The sequence below is a fragment of the Papilio polytes genome, unplaced genomic scaffold (genome assembly GCF_000836215.1).
Source record: "Papilio polytes unplaced genomic scaffold, Ppol_1.0 DF822845.1, whole genome shotgun sequence".
Taxonomy (NCBI): Eukaryota; Metazoa; Arthropoda; class Insecta; order Lepidoptera; family Papilionidae; genus Papilio; species Papilio polytes.
Genome location: NW_013526359.1, coordinates 3732616 through 3746466, shown reverse-complemented (window position 1 = coordinate 3746466; position 13851 = coordinate 3732616). Strand labels below are relative to the sequence as shown.

Sequence of the window (13851 nt, the reverse complement as noted above, 5' to 3'; positions counted from 1 at the left end):
CGATGAGTTTGATTTGCTAGAGGCTGAACTGTAAGTTATACGTACATATATGCCTATAGGATTATACATAGATATTTGTATTAGACCAACAAAGGGGATGTATACATGTAGGATTTTTCAAATTATTGTTTGTTACAATAAGAATTGCATCAAAAAACGCTAATGCTTGTGATTTGAAGTATATATTTTTCCTTGTCAATTAAATTAATGTAAATCATAAATACCATGTATAAAGTTAGTTTAAACAATAACGTCATACAATATGTTTAAGGGCTAAGATAAAAAAAAAACAGTTAATTACTTCTTATTTACTTTTAGTTCTTATAAATTGTAGATAAAGCATTTTAAAATGTTTGTACTAAATCGCTCAAAATCTTTGCAACAAACTGTACGAGTAACAGGTTGCAAAACCAAACGATTTTTTTGCTCAACAAACGTTTACCATAGAAGAAATTTCCGACCGCGTCCGAGCAAAACATTCGTGTCCATAAAAAATGCATTCCTTTTGCTTGATTCTACAAACGAGCCGCAGCTGCAACTTGTATAACTTTTTTACCGATACAAGTATTTTGTACCTTATGTAATAAATCTAAATTATGAAACAATGGTTTACACAATATTACTCGTGCGCCGCTTTGCCGATGGCTGTATGACGTCACGCGTTAACCGAGTAACAGACGGGAGCGCGACGCGGTCGAATTTAGTAGAAGTCATCGGCAAACTTGCGCACGATTTATTCTAACAGTCTTACGATAGCAAACAATGCTGTCTCAATTCTGTCAGAATGAATATGCGGGATGATATATTTTTGTTTTACTCTCTCTGCAGTGGAAACCGATGCTTAAACATCTTGCGACAGATACTTCTCTTATGATTCATACACTGCGTGGTTAAATACCATACGTAATTAGTAGAACAACGTTTTATGCGAGTGTTTACAGAAAGGAAGGTATTTGCTCTGTTATGTTTACCACGGCGCTGTATAACAGTGCATTTACACTGCCGGAACATTCACGAAAATACATGTTTTGTTCTTTCATTCCGTCTCTCCTTCTTCAAAAATCTGAAAACACAACAATCTTGTTTAAGACCATCAATATCATCTTGCCCTTATCCCTAAGGAGGTTCGGCACAGTATGGGCTGCTCTTCCATAAATCTATATCAGCCGTCATATCTGTATCCACTCCCTTCATAAGCATATCCTCTTTCACACAATCCATCCAAACTTTCTTCTGTCTTCCTCTACCTTTGTAGCCACACAACAAGCTTGTATAGGACCCATATTTAATTTCAAGTTACTGTGTAGTGAATATTGACTGCTTGGTTTTCATTATTTCCTCAAGGCACTAGATACTGGCAGGAAATAATTCACTTGTGTAATTAATCATTTACAGTACTCAATGGTCACGTAACTAAAATTTAATACGTGAGTAGTAAAATTACAAATATTATCACGTAGACGGCATTGGACAAATAAAATATCTAACTGTTTAGTTTAGATGAAATGTCTAGTATTATATTGTTAAAAATAATTGGCTCCGTTATTATTTTGTGATACAGTAACTGTCTATGGTTTGATATCAATATTTGATCCTAGAGATCGATCCGAATATTCAATTACCTTTGTAAGAAACGGAGTACAAAAATAACAATCTAACGCATGGTTTTTTCCTAATGCGATCATCAGGTCATTTAATTTTGTGAGAAATAAAAAATAAATGCTCTAGATAAGCAAATTTGTTTCGAGATAGAATATTGATTAGGGCCGTATAAGAAACAAATTAGTTTGTGGGCGCCTGTAATGTTAACGGGTATGTGGGTTTTTGCTGGCGGCTCACTATGTCGCGCAGATTGCATTGGGAATTGGGAGCCCTATGTAGCACATTATGTATGTTACTTTGAATGCTTTTATGACCCTTATGTAATTTTGAACAGTCTTATGTACTTCTCATTAGAGAGAAAATAATAGAGTAGTCTATTTATTTCTGATATTCATTTGTTTTATTGGTACCGACAACATACTGTTTTTAATTGATTTTACAAATTGATTAGATTATAAAGAAAAGTAGAAATGCGATATTATTTTATGTTTTGATCCAAGAAAATATCTTTGATTTTTAAAAAAGAAGATACGAATGTCTACGTTATATTAAAAACCAGGTCGACCAATTTTCCAATATGCGTATATTAATATCAAAGCTTGTTTTGTTCAGTGAGCTGTAGACTTCAGTAGATGAATATATTTAGTACACATAAATCGTCCTATGATTATTCGCATGTGTAATGTAATAAGGTATTCATGAGTTATTTATTAGACATTACGCCGGCCTTTGAAATGTATTCCCGCGATATTCTATCTTCATCAATATTTCTCAACATTAGTGATCGATAGTACATACTTGTGAGATCGTATACAACATTGTCTGAATTGTAAAGGTTGAAATTTATTAATAAACACATCTTGAAATTAGATTACCTTCTATTTATGTGTTTAACATGGACTTTTTACTCATTAAAGTATTCAAATTATAAAGCTAAAGTATCAAATAAAGTATGTTATCGTTATATCTCAAAACGATATTTGTAGTGATGTTTTTTTTTTATAATCAGAAGATAATGTTAATATTTTTATTGTTGCAGTGTGGGAGATAGCAGCGATCACTTGGCAGGCGGGAGTGGGCAGGGCGCGTGCGTGGGCGCCGCAGGGGGCGCAGGCGAAGTCGCGGGGGGAGGCGGGCGCCACCGCGCGGCGGCGGTCGCAACGACGACGGCGCACAGCAAGCAGCTGGCGGCGGGCGGGCCCAACCACCCGCCCCAGCCGCAAGGTAACAAACGTAATGTCAATATTGTTTGTTAGCCCCTCTCCCTGCACACTGCACATGCGAAACACAGCGTCTACACACGAAACACAGCTCATAAATACGTAACTCAACTTGTACACACGAAACACAGCTCATAAATACGTAACTCAACTTGTACACACGAAACACAGTGTGCATACACAATAAAGTCAAAAACAAAACACACCGTGTAGACACTGCGAATGAAACCAACATCAACGTGCACATAATGTGTATTTTTATATTACTACTTTAGGTTTTGGTTTACTTAATTTTTTGAAATAATAAACAAAAACCTAGCTTAATACACATTATGTACACCACATGTCCATTAGTTTTTAATTTGTTTAATTACTTTTAGTTACGATTTTCGATCGAGACTTATTTCTAAATTGATTTTGACCAAAAAACTTATTAAACAGCCGGAGTATTCTGGCTTAGTTAAACTCTAGATCGAATTTCAAAACATTAATTTTTTATTATTAGCTGAAATATTCCCTAATTTTTATACATCTTTGTAATGCCATGTTTGCATGATTCATGATAATCTAAATGTTTTTAAGTTTGCATGAATAATAGTTGAATTCCAGTCGTGATATATGTCCTCAAATTCTACTGTCATTCTTATAAAGAAATCACTTTACTCTGCTTTCATATTATTGACTTCATTTCAAATTATCTCTATTCCAAATTTCATCTACATCCTATAGTTATATGGTGACAAATGCTCATCCATCAATGCATCCAAACTGTTGTAATTAAGATTTTATGTGAAGAAATAGTCTTGACGTGACGTGACGTGATAGGATAAAAATAATGTAGCGTGTAATATAAGTAGTGCATACGTAACGTGTGTTGTTCCGTTTGTTCTCGCATGCGGCGATGCGGGCGCAGGGTCGGGCTGCGGCGGCGATGGAGACTATCAGCTGGTGCAGCACGAGGTGCTCTACTCCTCGTCCAATAGGTCAGTATCACATTGTAATGATATGTACAATTGGGGAAACTGGTGGTGTTCCAAGATATCAGCTACGATAGTTTGAACATTTTACATGACGCGGAACAGAAAACAATATAATGCAGATTTTAAATGTGTCTATGACAAAAAGTCGGTTAGTGATACATGGTATTTTTATTATGATCTCTTCGTTTGCACCACTCACTGCTATCTAATTGGTTACTTGTAGGAAGAGGAGTTTCACTCTTTGCAATGAATAAGACAATTTTTAAGTGGATCACCGTGGCTTGTGCCGACTGTACCTTAAATTCTATTATGTCATCAATTGATTTGCAGAGATATGTTATACTATAATTGGATTATATAAAAAACACATGCAGCCTTAATAGAGGCCTAAGAACTTTAGTTTCTTTCATAGATTACCGTAAACTTTGAAGCTGGAATTGTTTCCTCACTACCATTTTAATTTGTTATTTATAATTTCGCTTATTCAATGTTTAAACGATACGTTCCAGGTACGAGGTGTTGGAGTTCCTCGGGCGAGGTACGTTCGGGCAGGTGGTGAAGTGCTGGAAGAAGGGCACCAATGAGATCGTCGCCATCAAGATCCTCAAGAACCACCCCAGCTATGCACGCCAAGGACAGATTGAGGTGACAAGCAATATAATCATACTTGTTTACACTTTTTTTTTCAAAGATTCAATATTTTTGTCTCTAAATTTTACTAGGCTAGTTGTATACCCCCCTCTTGTAATTTTTTTTTTGAAGACTCAACTTTATTTTCTGCCAACATCCATCTCCGCTCAGATCTTAGACCTAACCTAGTTCTTTCGTAGAATCATTTTAGTTATCTCTACTGTTAGTATTGCTATATTTAAAGTTGTTCCTGAAGATATAATTAACACACAGTTATTCTGGCAATAATTCAACGTAATTTTAAAGTATTACTCTAAAAATAAACTTTAAAACACCTTGTTCAAGATATTTTGAGCTCGTAAAAGAATTCCCACAAATCATCGGACAGAAGCGCAGTTGAACGGAGCACTTATTAAAAACACCTTAATCTCGGTATAAATTACAGTCGCAACGCCGTTTCTTTTCTATTTTGTGAAGTTTTCACAGAAACTCAGCCCTGGCGAACTTCCAATTATACGATGTTTTTGTTTGTTTGCTGGAGTGCTGTAACGACGTATCCGTGGATGAAAGCGGGACGCTCAACTATCGAGTTTCTATTGGGAAAGAAAATAAAATATTGCTTTGTTTTGCAAAGATATAACAATTCACACGAAATGATTTATCAAGTGGATGTTTATATTCGAATTTTATTTGATGTAGTAAAAGTATAGGTTATAGCTTTGTGAGTCATGATTGTTATCTAAATAAGTATTAAGATTATATAAAGTTATAAATTATATATGTTGTTTCATATAATTTGGTAGGCTCAGTATTTTTTACTAAGACAAGGGATCAGTGGAGTGGATGCACAAAGTTTCTTTTATTTTCATTTATTTGTTTGTATAAGAAAAAATATACAATGACTAATAAAAGTCGCCAGACTGCACAGCAGTTTGTTGGTGACAGACATCCATCTATACTAATATTATAAAGAGGAAAGATTTGTATTTATATGTATTGAAATAACTCATTAACTACTGGGTCGATTTTAAAAAATCTTTCACCATTAAAAAGCTGCGTTATCAGTAACATAGCCTATATTTTTGATATTTTCTATTATCATGCAGGCGACATCACGAGCAACAACTAGTTTTTTATATGTACCTTACAAAGACATCTATCTATACTATTATAATAAAGCGTAAACACACACTTCTGTGTTGCCTAAGATGTCAGCAATTGCAGCATATTTTTGAATAATTATTGTATTAATAAAAAGCTCTATACTTACGTCACGCTTAAGCTATATATTTTCACGCCATTGAACTTAAGGGGTAATTTTTTTGGATAAAAATCCTAATGTGGGAAAGAGAACATAAGTTGCTGTCAACATCAAGGAAGCAAGATTGCCAAGATCTGTCATGTCATTTTGACATTTGCTATTGATAATTTGACAAATGTAATCGATAAAATAAAATTTTCACAATTTCATGCGGATGAAGCCGCACGGGAGCAGCTATTTTAAATATATAGACGAGGAATAGTGAACAAAGTTCCCTCGCCGTTATGTTCCCTAATGGTTAACATTTAACGCGTTCCCTGTTTAATTCACTATTAAAAGTAATAGTTCGTTTTGTTAAAATGTGTTTGCCGTGTCAGGTGTCGATCCTGTCGCGGCTGTCGCAGGAGTCGGCGGACGAGTTCAACTTCGTGCGCGCGTACGAGTGCTTCCAGCATCGCTCGCACACCTGCCTGGTGTTCGAGATGCTGGAGCAGAACTTGTACGACTTCCTGAAGCAGAACAAGTTCTCGCCGCTGCCGCTGAAGTACATCAGGCCAATACTGCAGCAGGTCCTCACCGCGCTGCTCAAACTGAAGGTCTGCAATAATCTGTACTAATATAATAAAGCGTAAACACACACTTCTTTGTTGCCTAAGATGTCAGCAATAACAGCATATTTTTGAATCATTTTTTTTTAATAAAAAGCCCTAAACTTACGACACGCTTTAGGCTATATATTTTCGCGCTATTAAACTTAGAAGGTACGTAAATTGGGAAAAATCCCCCTATGTGGGAAAGGGACCATAAACTAGAAGCTGCCAATATTAATGGAGCAAGTTATTAAAGCAACGGTATTTTTTATATTTTCAATTGAGAATTTGATAAATGTAAACGAAAAATATTTTTTTTTTATAATTTCATGTTAGCTGCATGGGAACAGCTAATAATTGCATATTTATGTCGTATAAGTAATTTGGTAGAGATTTCTTTCCACTTTTCTCGTTAGTCAGTAAATTAATCCATGTTTTGTCGTCACTTTGGCTCTGAATCGCATCAAGTTTTAAACTATCTTATTTAGTTGTCCTTTCTACTGTATAAAATATTTTCATCAAAAATTGTTTGGTTGAAACTGTCAAGATTTCCACTAGTTATGTCACTGTTAGTCGTTGTAAAGCATTAAATACAAAAGTAAAGCCAATAAAATAAAAAGTAATGTATGTAAACTGTTGTTGTATATGTTTTTAATATGTTATAACAAATTGCAGCAACTGGGGCTGATCCACGCGGACCTGAAGCCGGAGAACATAATGCTGGTGGAGCCGGCGCGGCAGCCCTACCGCGTCAAGGTGATAGACTTCGGCAGCGCTTCGCACGTCAGCAAGGCCGTCTGCAACACATACCTGCAGAGCAGATACTACAGGTATGATAGTATGTACTATCAGGTAATCTGCCGGTGTACCACTTATAAAAATACATTCGGTTGAACGTTTCGTACGCTTTAAGACGACGGAACAATAACTAATTAACTTTTAAAAGTGTTTGTTTGAAAAAAAAAGTTGGTCAATAGTACGCGGCTTTTTATAATTATCCTGTCGTTAGCGCAACTGACTCTTACCTACCATGAGTATAGCATGGTGCGGGTGACAGTTTCAGTAACGTTTCGTTTAACTCTTGAAAGTTGTAGTGATTAATAAATTATGTTAAGTATTTCAACTGTACCACATTCTTAATATATTAAATCTATACTTATATTTTAAAGAGGAGAGATTTGTAGTTTTGTTTGTATTTGAAAAAACTAATGGGCCGATTTCAAAAAATATTTTACTATTAAAAAGCTACGTTACCACTGAGTAACATAGGATATATTTTTTTTTAATTTCACCCGTTGTTGCGGACGAAGTTACGAGAAACAGCTAGTATTAATAACTGTAGCAGTCTAGTACAGAGATCAACTTAATACAGGCATCTGTCACCGCACATAGTATAATTATTTGTTATATATGGTGGAGTTTAGTTAATTGCAAGTAAATATTCGATTTTTCTATAAATGTGACACCCCGGGATATCGCGACTGTACTTTCGTACTAGTCTCAAGTACAATAATGAACTGTGATATTCCAGAGCACCGGAGATCATCCTGGGGCTAGCGTTCTGCGAGGCCATCGACATGTGGTCGCTGGGCTGCGTGGTGGCCGAGCTGTTCCTGGGCTGGCCGCTGTACCCCGGCTCCTCCGAGTACGACCAGATACGATACATCTCGCAGACGCAGGGCCTGCCCACCGAACATATGCTCAACAGGTAATACTCAACACTCAACACTCAATACTCAACACTCAACACTCAACACTCAACACTCAACACACTACACTCAACACTCAACAAAATTAGAGAGAAAAAGTAATGGAATTCAAAGGAAAGATTAATTTTTATTTCTTCATTAGGATTAAGAGGCATGGTTATTTATAGTAATACAGATGGCACTACAGTGAAGTCTCTTAGTTATAGTGGTTTTTTAACATACTAGTTTCCCCCCGTGATTTTATCCGCGTGGAATTAATATAAAAACAAAACTGAGTAACCTATGTGTTCTTCCAGAGTATCCTTTACATTTAAGCCAAATTTATCGAAATCCGTTCACCAGTTTAGGCTACAAACTCCATCCATCCAAACTTTCGTATTCAATATATTAGTAAGACTAGTAAGATGTTATAAAATGTGTATTGGTTTGTTTCAGCGCATCAAAGACTGCGAAGTTCTTCTACCGCGACGTGGACAGCACGTACCCCTTCTGGCGGCTGAAGACGCCCGAGGAGCACGAGCTGGAGACCGGCATCAAGAGCAAGGAGGCCCGGAAGTACATCTTCAACTGCCTCGACGATATAGGACAGGTATATACATATATGCATGCTAGTATTATAAATGCAAAAGTTTGTAGTCTGAACGGCTAAACGGATCTAGATGGATTTTCGCACAGATGTAGAATATAATCTGGAAGAACACATAGGCTACTTACTTTTGTTTTTTTTTTTTTAATTTTTTGCGGACGGAGTCGCGGGCAAAAGCTAGTATATACAGTTAAATTATTTCAAATTTTAAATACATGAATGAATATTATTTTGTAAAAAAAAATAATATAAAATGAAAATAGATTTCCAAGACAATAATTTTTTGTGTTTTGGTGTGATTTTTAAGAAAGCTTGGAAAGTACTGTATAGTTTTTAGTTTCGAAGCTAATTCATGAAACAAAAAAATATATCACGTAAATCAAGACCTAAATAGTAGTGTTTTAAAAAAATGTATATTTTATATTATAATATTATCTATTCTGCAGGTGAACGTGCCAACGGATCTCGAGGGCGGCCAACTGCTGGCCGAGAAAGCTGACAGACGAGAATTTATTGACTTATTGAAGAAAATGCTCACCATGGACCAGGTTAGTTATTACCTAAGAAATTATTATAAACAATAAGAAAATTCAAACAAAAAAGATATCATCACATTAGAATAATTAAAATTATGTATAAGAGGAAAGATTTGTATTTTTTTATATATTGGAATACCTCAAAAACTACTGGGCCGATTTTAAAAATTCCTTACCATTAGAAAGGAAATTTTTCTGTGAGTAACAGAATAGGTAATGGCTATATTTTTATTAATAAGTCTGTTACGAATTATAATGTTTATTTATAAAAGTGGTCGAGCGCCGGGTTCGTAAAGACTCAAGGCCTGTCTCATAGAATTCAGGGATATTTCCTTGTGCTACAGTTATTTAGGACCTATATTTGAATACTTTTGAATTAATAATATTTGTTTTTATTTATAGGAGAGACGAATAATGCCGGGCGAGGCGCTGAACCACGCGTTCGTAACTCTAGCGCACCTCGTGGATTATGCGCACTGCAACAACGTCAAGGCATCGGTGCAAATGATGGAGGTAAATATTGTCTGCTTTTTCTATATATACTAATGTTATAAAGAGGAAAGATTTGTATTTTTGTATGTATAAAATAACTCAAAATCTACTTGGCCGATTTTAAAAAATCTTTTACCATTGTAAAGCTACCTTGTCGCTGAGTGATATAAGCTATATTTTTAAATTTCACGTGTGCGAAGTCGCGAGAAACAGATAGTAATACATAATACTAATATTATAAATGCGAAAGTTTAGATGGATGAATAGATGGATGTTTGTTAGAGTTTGTAGCCTAAAGGCTGAACGGATTTCGATGAAATTTGGTATAGATGTAGAGGATAGTCTAGAAGAACACATAGGCTACTCACCTTTGTTTTTTTTAATTCCACGCGGACGGAGTCGCAGGCGAAAGCTAGTAATAAAATAATTTAGTTTTACTTATTCAAGTCAGATTTACAGGTCAATACGAATTAAATGATTGTTTTATTTATTTGTAAAGCGAATATGTTTTAGTGTGAAAAAGTTCAGTAAATGATTTTTTTAAAGTAATTATGATGTCTGGTTCACACTTGGTCATTAACGCCTAATAACTGGATTGGTTAAAAACAGGCACAGTGTAAACGCACTGGCATTAGCGAGACCAAGCAATCTATGTGGAATTGTGAAACGGGTGTAATGTCAATAGTGTTTTACAATAGCGGAGGCTAGGCATGGATTGTATGGACTTACGGGCGCGAGTAGTGTAGTGTAGCTATATGTTTGCCAGTCAAGTCATTTAGCGCTACTATTCAACTGTCCTAGCCAAGTGTGAACCAGGAGTAAATAGTTATGTTCGTCCAGGTGTGTCGTCGTTCAGGCAGCGTGGGCGGAGTGGGCGGCGTGGGCGGCGCGGCGGAGTACGGCGTGGGCGTGGGCGTGGGCGGCGTGGTGGCGCCCGCCCCCGCCCCCGCGCCCCACCACCTCGCACTCACCATCAACCAGCAGCGACTGCGCGCCGCGCCTTACGACAACCTGGTGAGTGTACACTAAGAGCGAATGCACTTCTCCGACTAAACTATCGCACTGTTTAGTCTCGCTTTGATTTCTATGAGCTTTTGAAGGTACACTATTCGATTTTTAGTTGTGCAACTAAATAGAATTGGCTGCGAAATAATAGACAACCGCACAGTTGTGCGATTATTCAGTCAAAGGTATGGATCCTCTCTAAATGTGCAGTTTTATAGCTTTTTATAATGTTTACGATGATTATAGTTTTATATTAATAACATAAAGTACGGTTATTACAATGTTTTTTGTCTCTTATAATTTTAGTTATGTTAATGTTTTTAAATTTTAATAAAATTATAAAGTGGAAAGTTTTTCATTTTTATATGTATTGAAATAGTCTAAAAACTACTGAACCGTTTGCAAAAATTCATTCACCATTAAATAGCTACATAATCAGTGGGTAACATAGGCATGTTTTTCGATTACGCAGACGAAGTCGTGATTAGCATCTAGTATTTAATATATCTCTGACTGATTCTCAAATGAGTTGTTATTACATTTTTATTCTTGATTGGTGTTGACAGAAGTCTATAGACAGTCTAGATTTTTTATATAAAAATGACTTTACAGTGTTTTTGAAGTACATTGTGTGTGTGTGTTCAGTACCAGCTGTACCAGGGCGGGCGCGTGGCGGTGGGCGGCGCGCGGCAGTACGCGACGCGCGCCGCGGAGCCCTTCCCGCACCAGTTCGTCTCCTCCATACTCTGCCAGCCCGCCTACCAGGTATAGGCTACTGACACACTACACTACACTCACTCTACATGTACACTGTACACACAGATGTATGTAGGGTTGGGGCGGTAAAACAAACAGCCTTCTTGGTTTAGAGCTTTATTTTTTACCCATCCCTATTTTACAAGACAAAACTTCTTCACTATTTTGTTCTGTCTTATGACACGTCCTTTCTTGCACTCCTTCCTGCATTCACTCCGTCTTTCATACGTCGGTTAAAAAATCATTCACTCTAGTAACAACATTCTTACATCTTCGTTCGGAAACACGCACTCACACATCCCACACTCAGCCTTCCTGCTCTTGTATATGTACATATATGTACAGTCGCGGAAATGCACGATGTTCTACTTCAGGAAGAATTTCCTTGTCCACTGCAAGACAAACACCGCCACACAAATAACTAATTAGATATTGAGTGCAAACGAAGAGATAATAATAAAAGATTAGTCGTGTATCAATATTTTTTTCGTATAGATATATTTATGATCTGAGTTGAATTATTGTTCGGTGTCTCGTGTCAAAATGTTCAAACGATTATAGCTTTTAAGGTGGGACATCACCGGTTTCCCCGACTGTACATTTTAAATTGATACATTAATTGTTAAAATCAGTTTTTATGCAGAAATTCATTAAACTGACTGCTTGTTCCGAATTTAGATTTGTTGATACAGCAGTGTTTTATTGTAAACAAAAGAATTTTGATCAGCAAGAATCTGTTTTGTATTTACGCATTGTCAGTTTCTAAGTAATGTAAAATGTATATCGCTGTCGCTAATACGACCTCGTATTAAGTTACAGAATGAAGTAATCATTTCTATTGAATTTTGTGTAACTTGATGACATTTGCTTAGTATGCAAACAATTATTGAGTGCATGAACATATTTCATTCAGTATTGGTCTATCATTGAAACGATACGATTCAATGGCACATTATCAGTTCAAAGAGGTGTTTTATTCGATGACACATCATCAGGTGCAGCAGTTGGCAGCGGCAGCAGCGGCCGCGGCCGCCGCCCACCACCAGCACGGAGTGGGCGTGGGCGTGGGCGGAGTGGGAGTGGGCGTGGGCGGCGTGGGCGTAGGCGTAGGCGACGTGGGCGAGTGGCGCGCGCCGCTCATCGTGGAGCCCGCGCCGCTGCCGGACGCCGACGTGTGGGACTTCCATCCTCATCATCCGCAGCATCATCACCCTCCTAAAAGGTGAGATAATGTCATCTTTTTAACTTGAAACTTTCTAGATTGTTTGGTTATTCTGTTTTAATTTCTTTAGGAATCGGTTTTCGGAAAACAATAATTTTGCAATAACAAAAATAATAATAAAAATGTAAATAAAAAAAAAACTCCCGTCAAATTAATTTCAAAATGTTTATTATTACTAAATGCGTATTATTGCGCGTATTCTTAGTAAAGTCCAAATTATAAATGTGCGTGCAGAAATAAAATAAGATTGTAAATAGTAAAAAAATCAATATATTTGTTAACGGGCCTATTTGTACGAAATGTGTCTGACATTAGGTATAATTTAGGTTTATAAATGGTTGTCAATGTGAAGTGGCACTTGTTGTAGTGCAGTTAGAGCGTAGTTTTGATTGCGCGCTTGTCGACAGATCAACAAAGCAGCAGGCGAGCGCCGTGCCCCACTACCAGCCGCATCACCAAACGCATCAATACAGGTGCTAAAGAAATCATTATATCTTTAGTTTTTTTTTATATTTCATATGGGCCCTTTATCTACGCGTCTAGTGATATCAATTGCACAGACGAGTTCACTGTCGTTTGTATAAAATATGACTTTTTGTGGTACGTCACTGTTCCGTGTATCTTCGCTAAAAAAATATTTCGCTTTTCAAATAGATGTCGTTTTAAATTTATGGTCTCACAGTTTACTTAAACTATATTGCTACTTATATCACTTAGCACGCACTGTCTTTTTTATGTCATTTTATTTCAAAAACCGTAAACTACAAATTGTTTTTGCTATATGGCTCGAAAAATTAATTTCTCTTTTGAATCCAATAAATTATATCTGAATGTTGTATTACAACGGTCCTTTATTTTATTAGTACAAATTTAAGAGATTGTACGGAAATGTGTCAAATAGATTTCGTTTCAAATGATTTTGCCTCATATTGTATAAAAAGTGCATTTGTATGAAGAAGATGTTTTGTATGTTGTTTGCAGTATGGCGAGCAGTGGCGGTAAGAAGGAGCCGACGCAGCTGTCGCCGGTGAAGAAGCGGGTGAAGGAGGGCACGCCGCCCTCGCGGCACAGGCACCATCACGACCACACGTTAGTATATTTTGTGGATAAATCATGTAATGAACATGTAAAGTAATAACAAAAACATAAGCAAGAAACTCTTGCCGGGAATTTCGTATTCAAATTGCTAAATTACTGTGTGATTTGACCACCGTATCTATAAAACTGGCACAAATTTTATTTACGGGACTAAAATTAGTCTT

General features: G+C 36.6%; 1 protein-coding gene across 1 annotated transcript in view; it reads left to right on the top strand.

The window, feature by feature from the left end:
- LOC106105336 (dual specificity tyrosine-phosphorylation-regulated kinase 3) overlaps positions 1–13739 on the top strand; it is a 68880-nt gene extending 55141 nt beyond the window's left edge. The window contains exons 5-18 of the mRNA XM_013285627.1: positions 2642–2835; positions 3736–3805; positions 4312–4447; positions 6071–6289; positions 6959–7113; positions 7815–7991; positions 8428–8581; positions 9025–9126; positions 9517–9627; positions 10447–10620; positions 11257–11376; positions 12363–12589; positions 12997–13062; positions 13571–13739. Of these exons, the coding sequence (XP_013141081.1) occupies positions 2642–2835; positions 3736–3805; positions 4312–4447; positions 6071–6289; positions 6959–7113; positions 7815–7991; positions 8428–8581; positions 9025–9126; positions 9517–9627; positions 10447–10620; positions 11257–11376; positions 12363–12589; positions 12997–13062; positions 13571–13724 (2059 nt within the window). The 3' untranslated portion in view covers positions 13725–13739. The remainder of the gene's footprint in view (positions 1–2641; positions 2836–3735; positions 3806–4311; positions 4448–6070; positions 6290–6958; positions 7114–7814; positions 7992–8427; positions 8582–9024; positions 9127–9516; positions 9628–10446; positions 10621–11256; positions 11377–12362; positions 12590–12996; positions 13063–13570) is intronic.
- Positions 13740–13851: the final 112 nt, after the last annotated feature.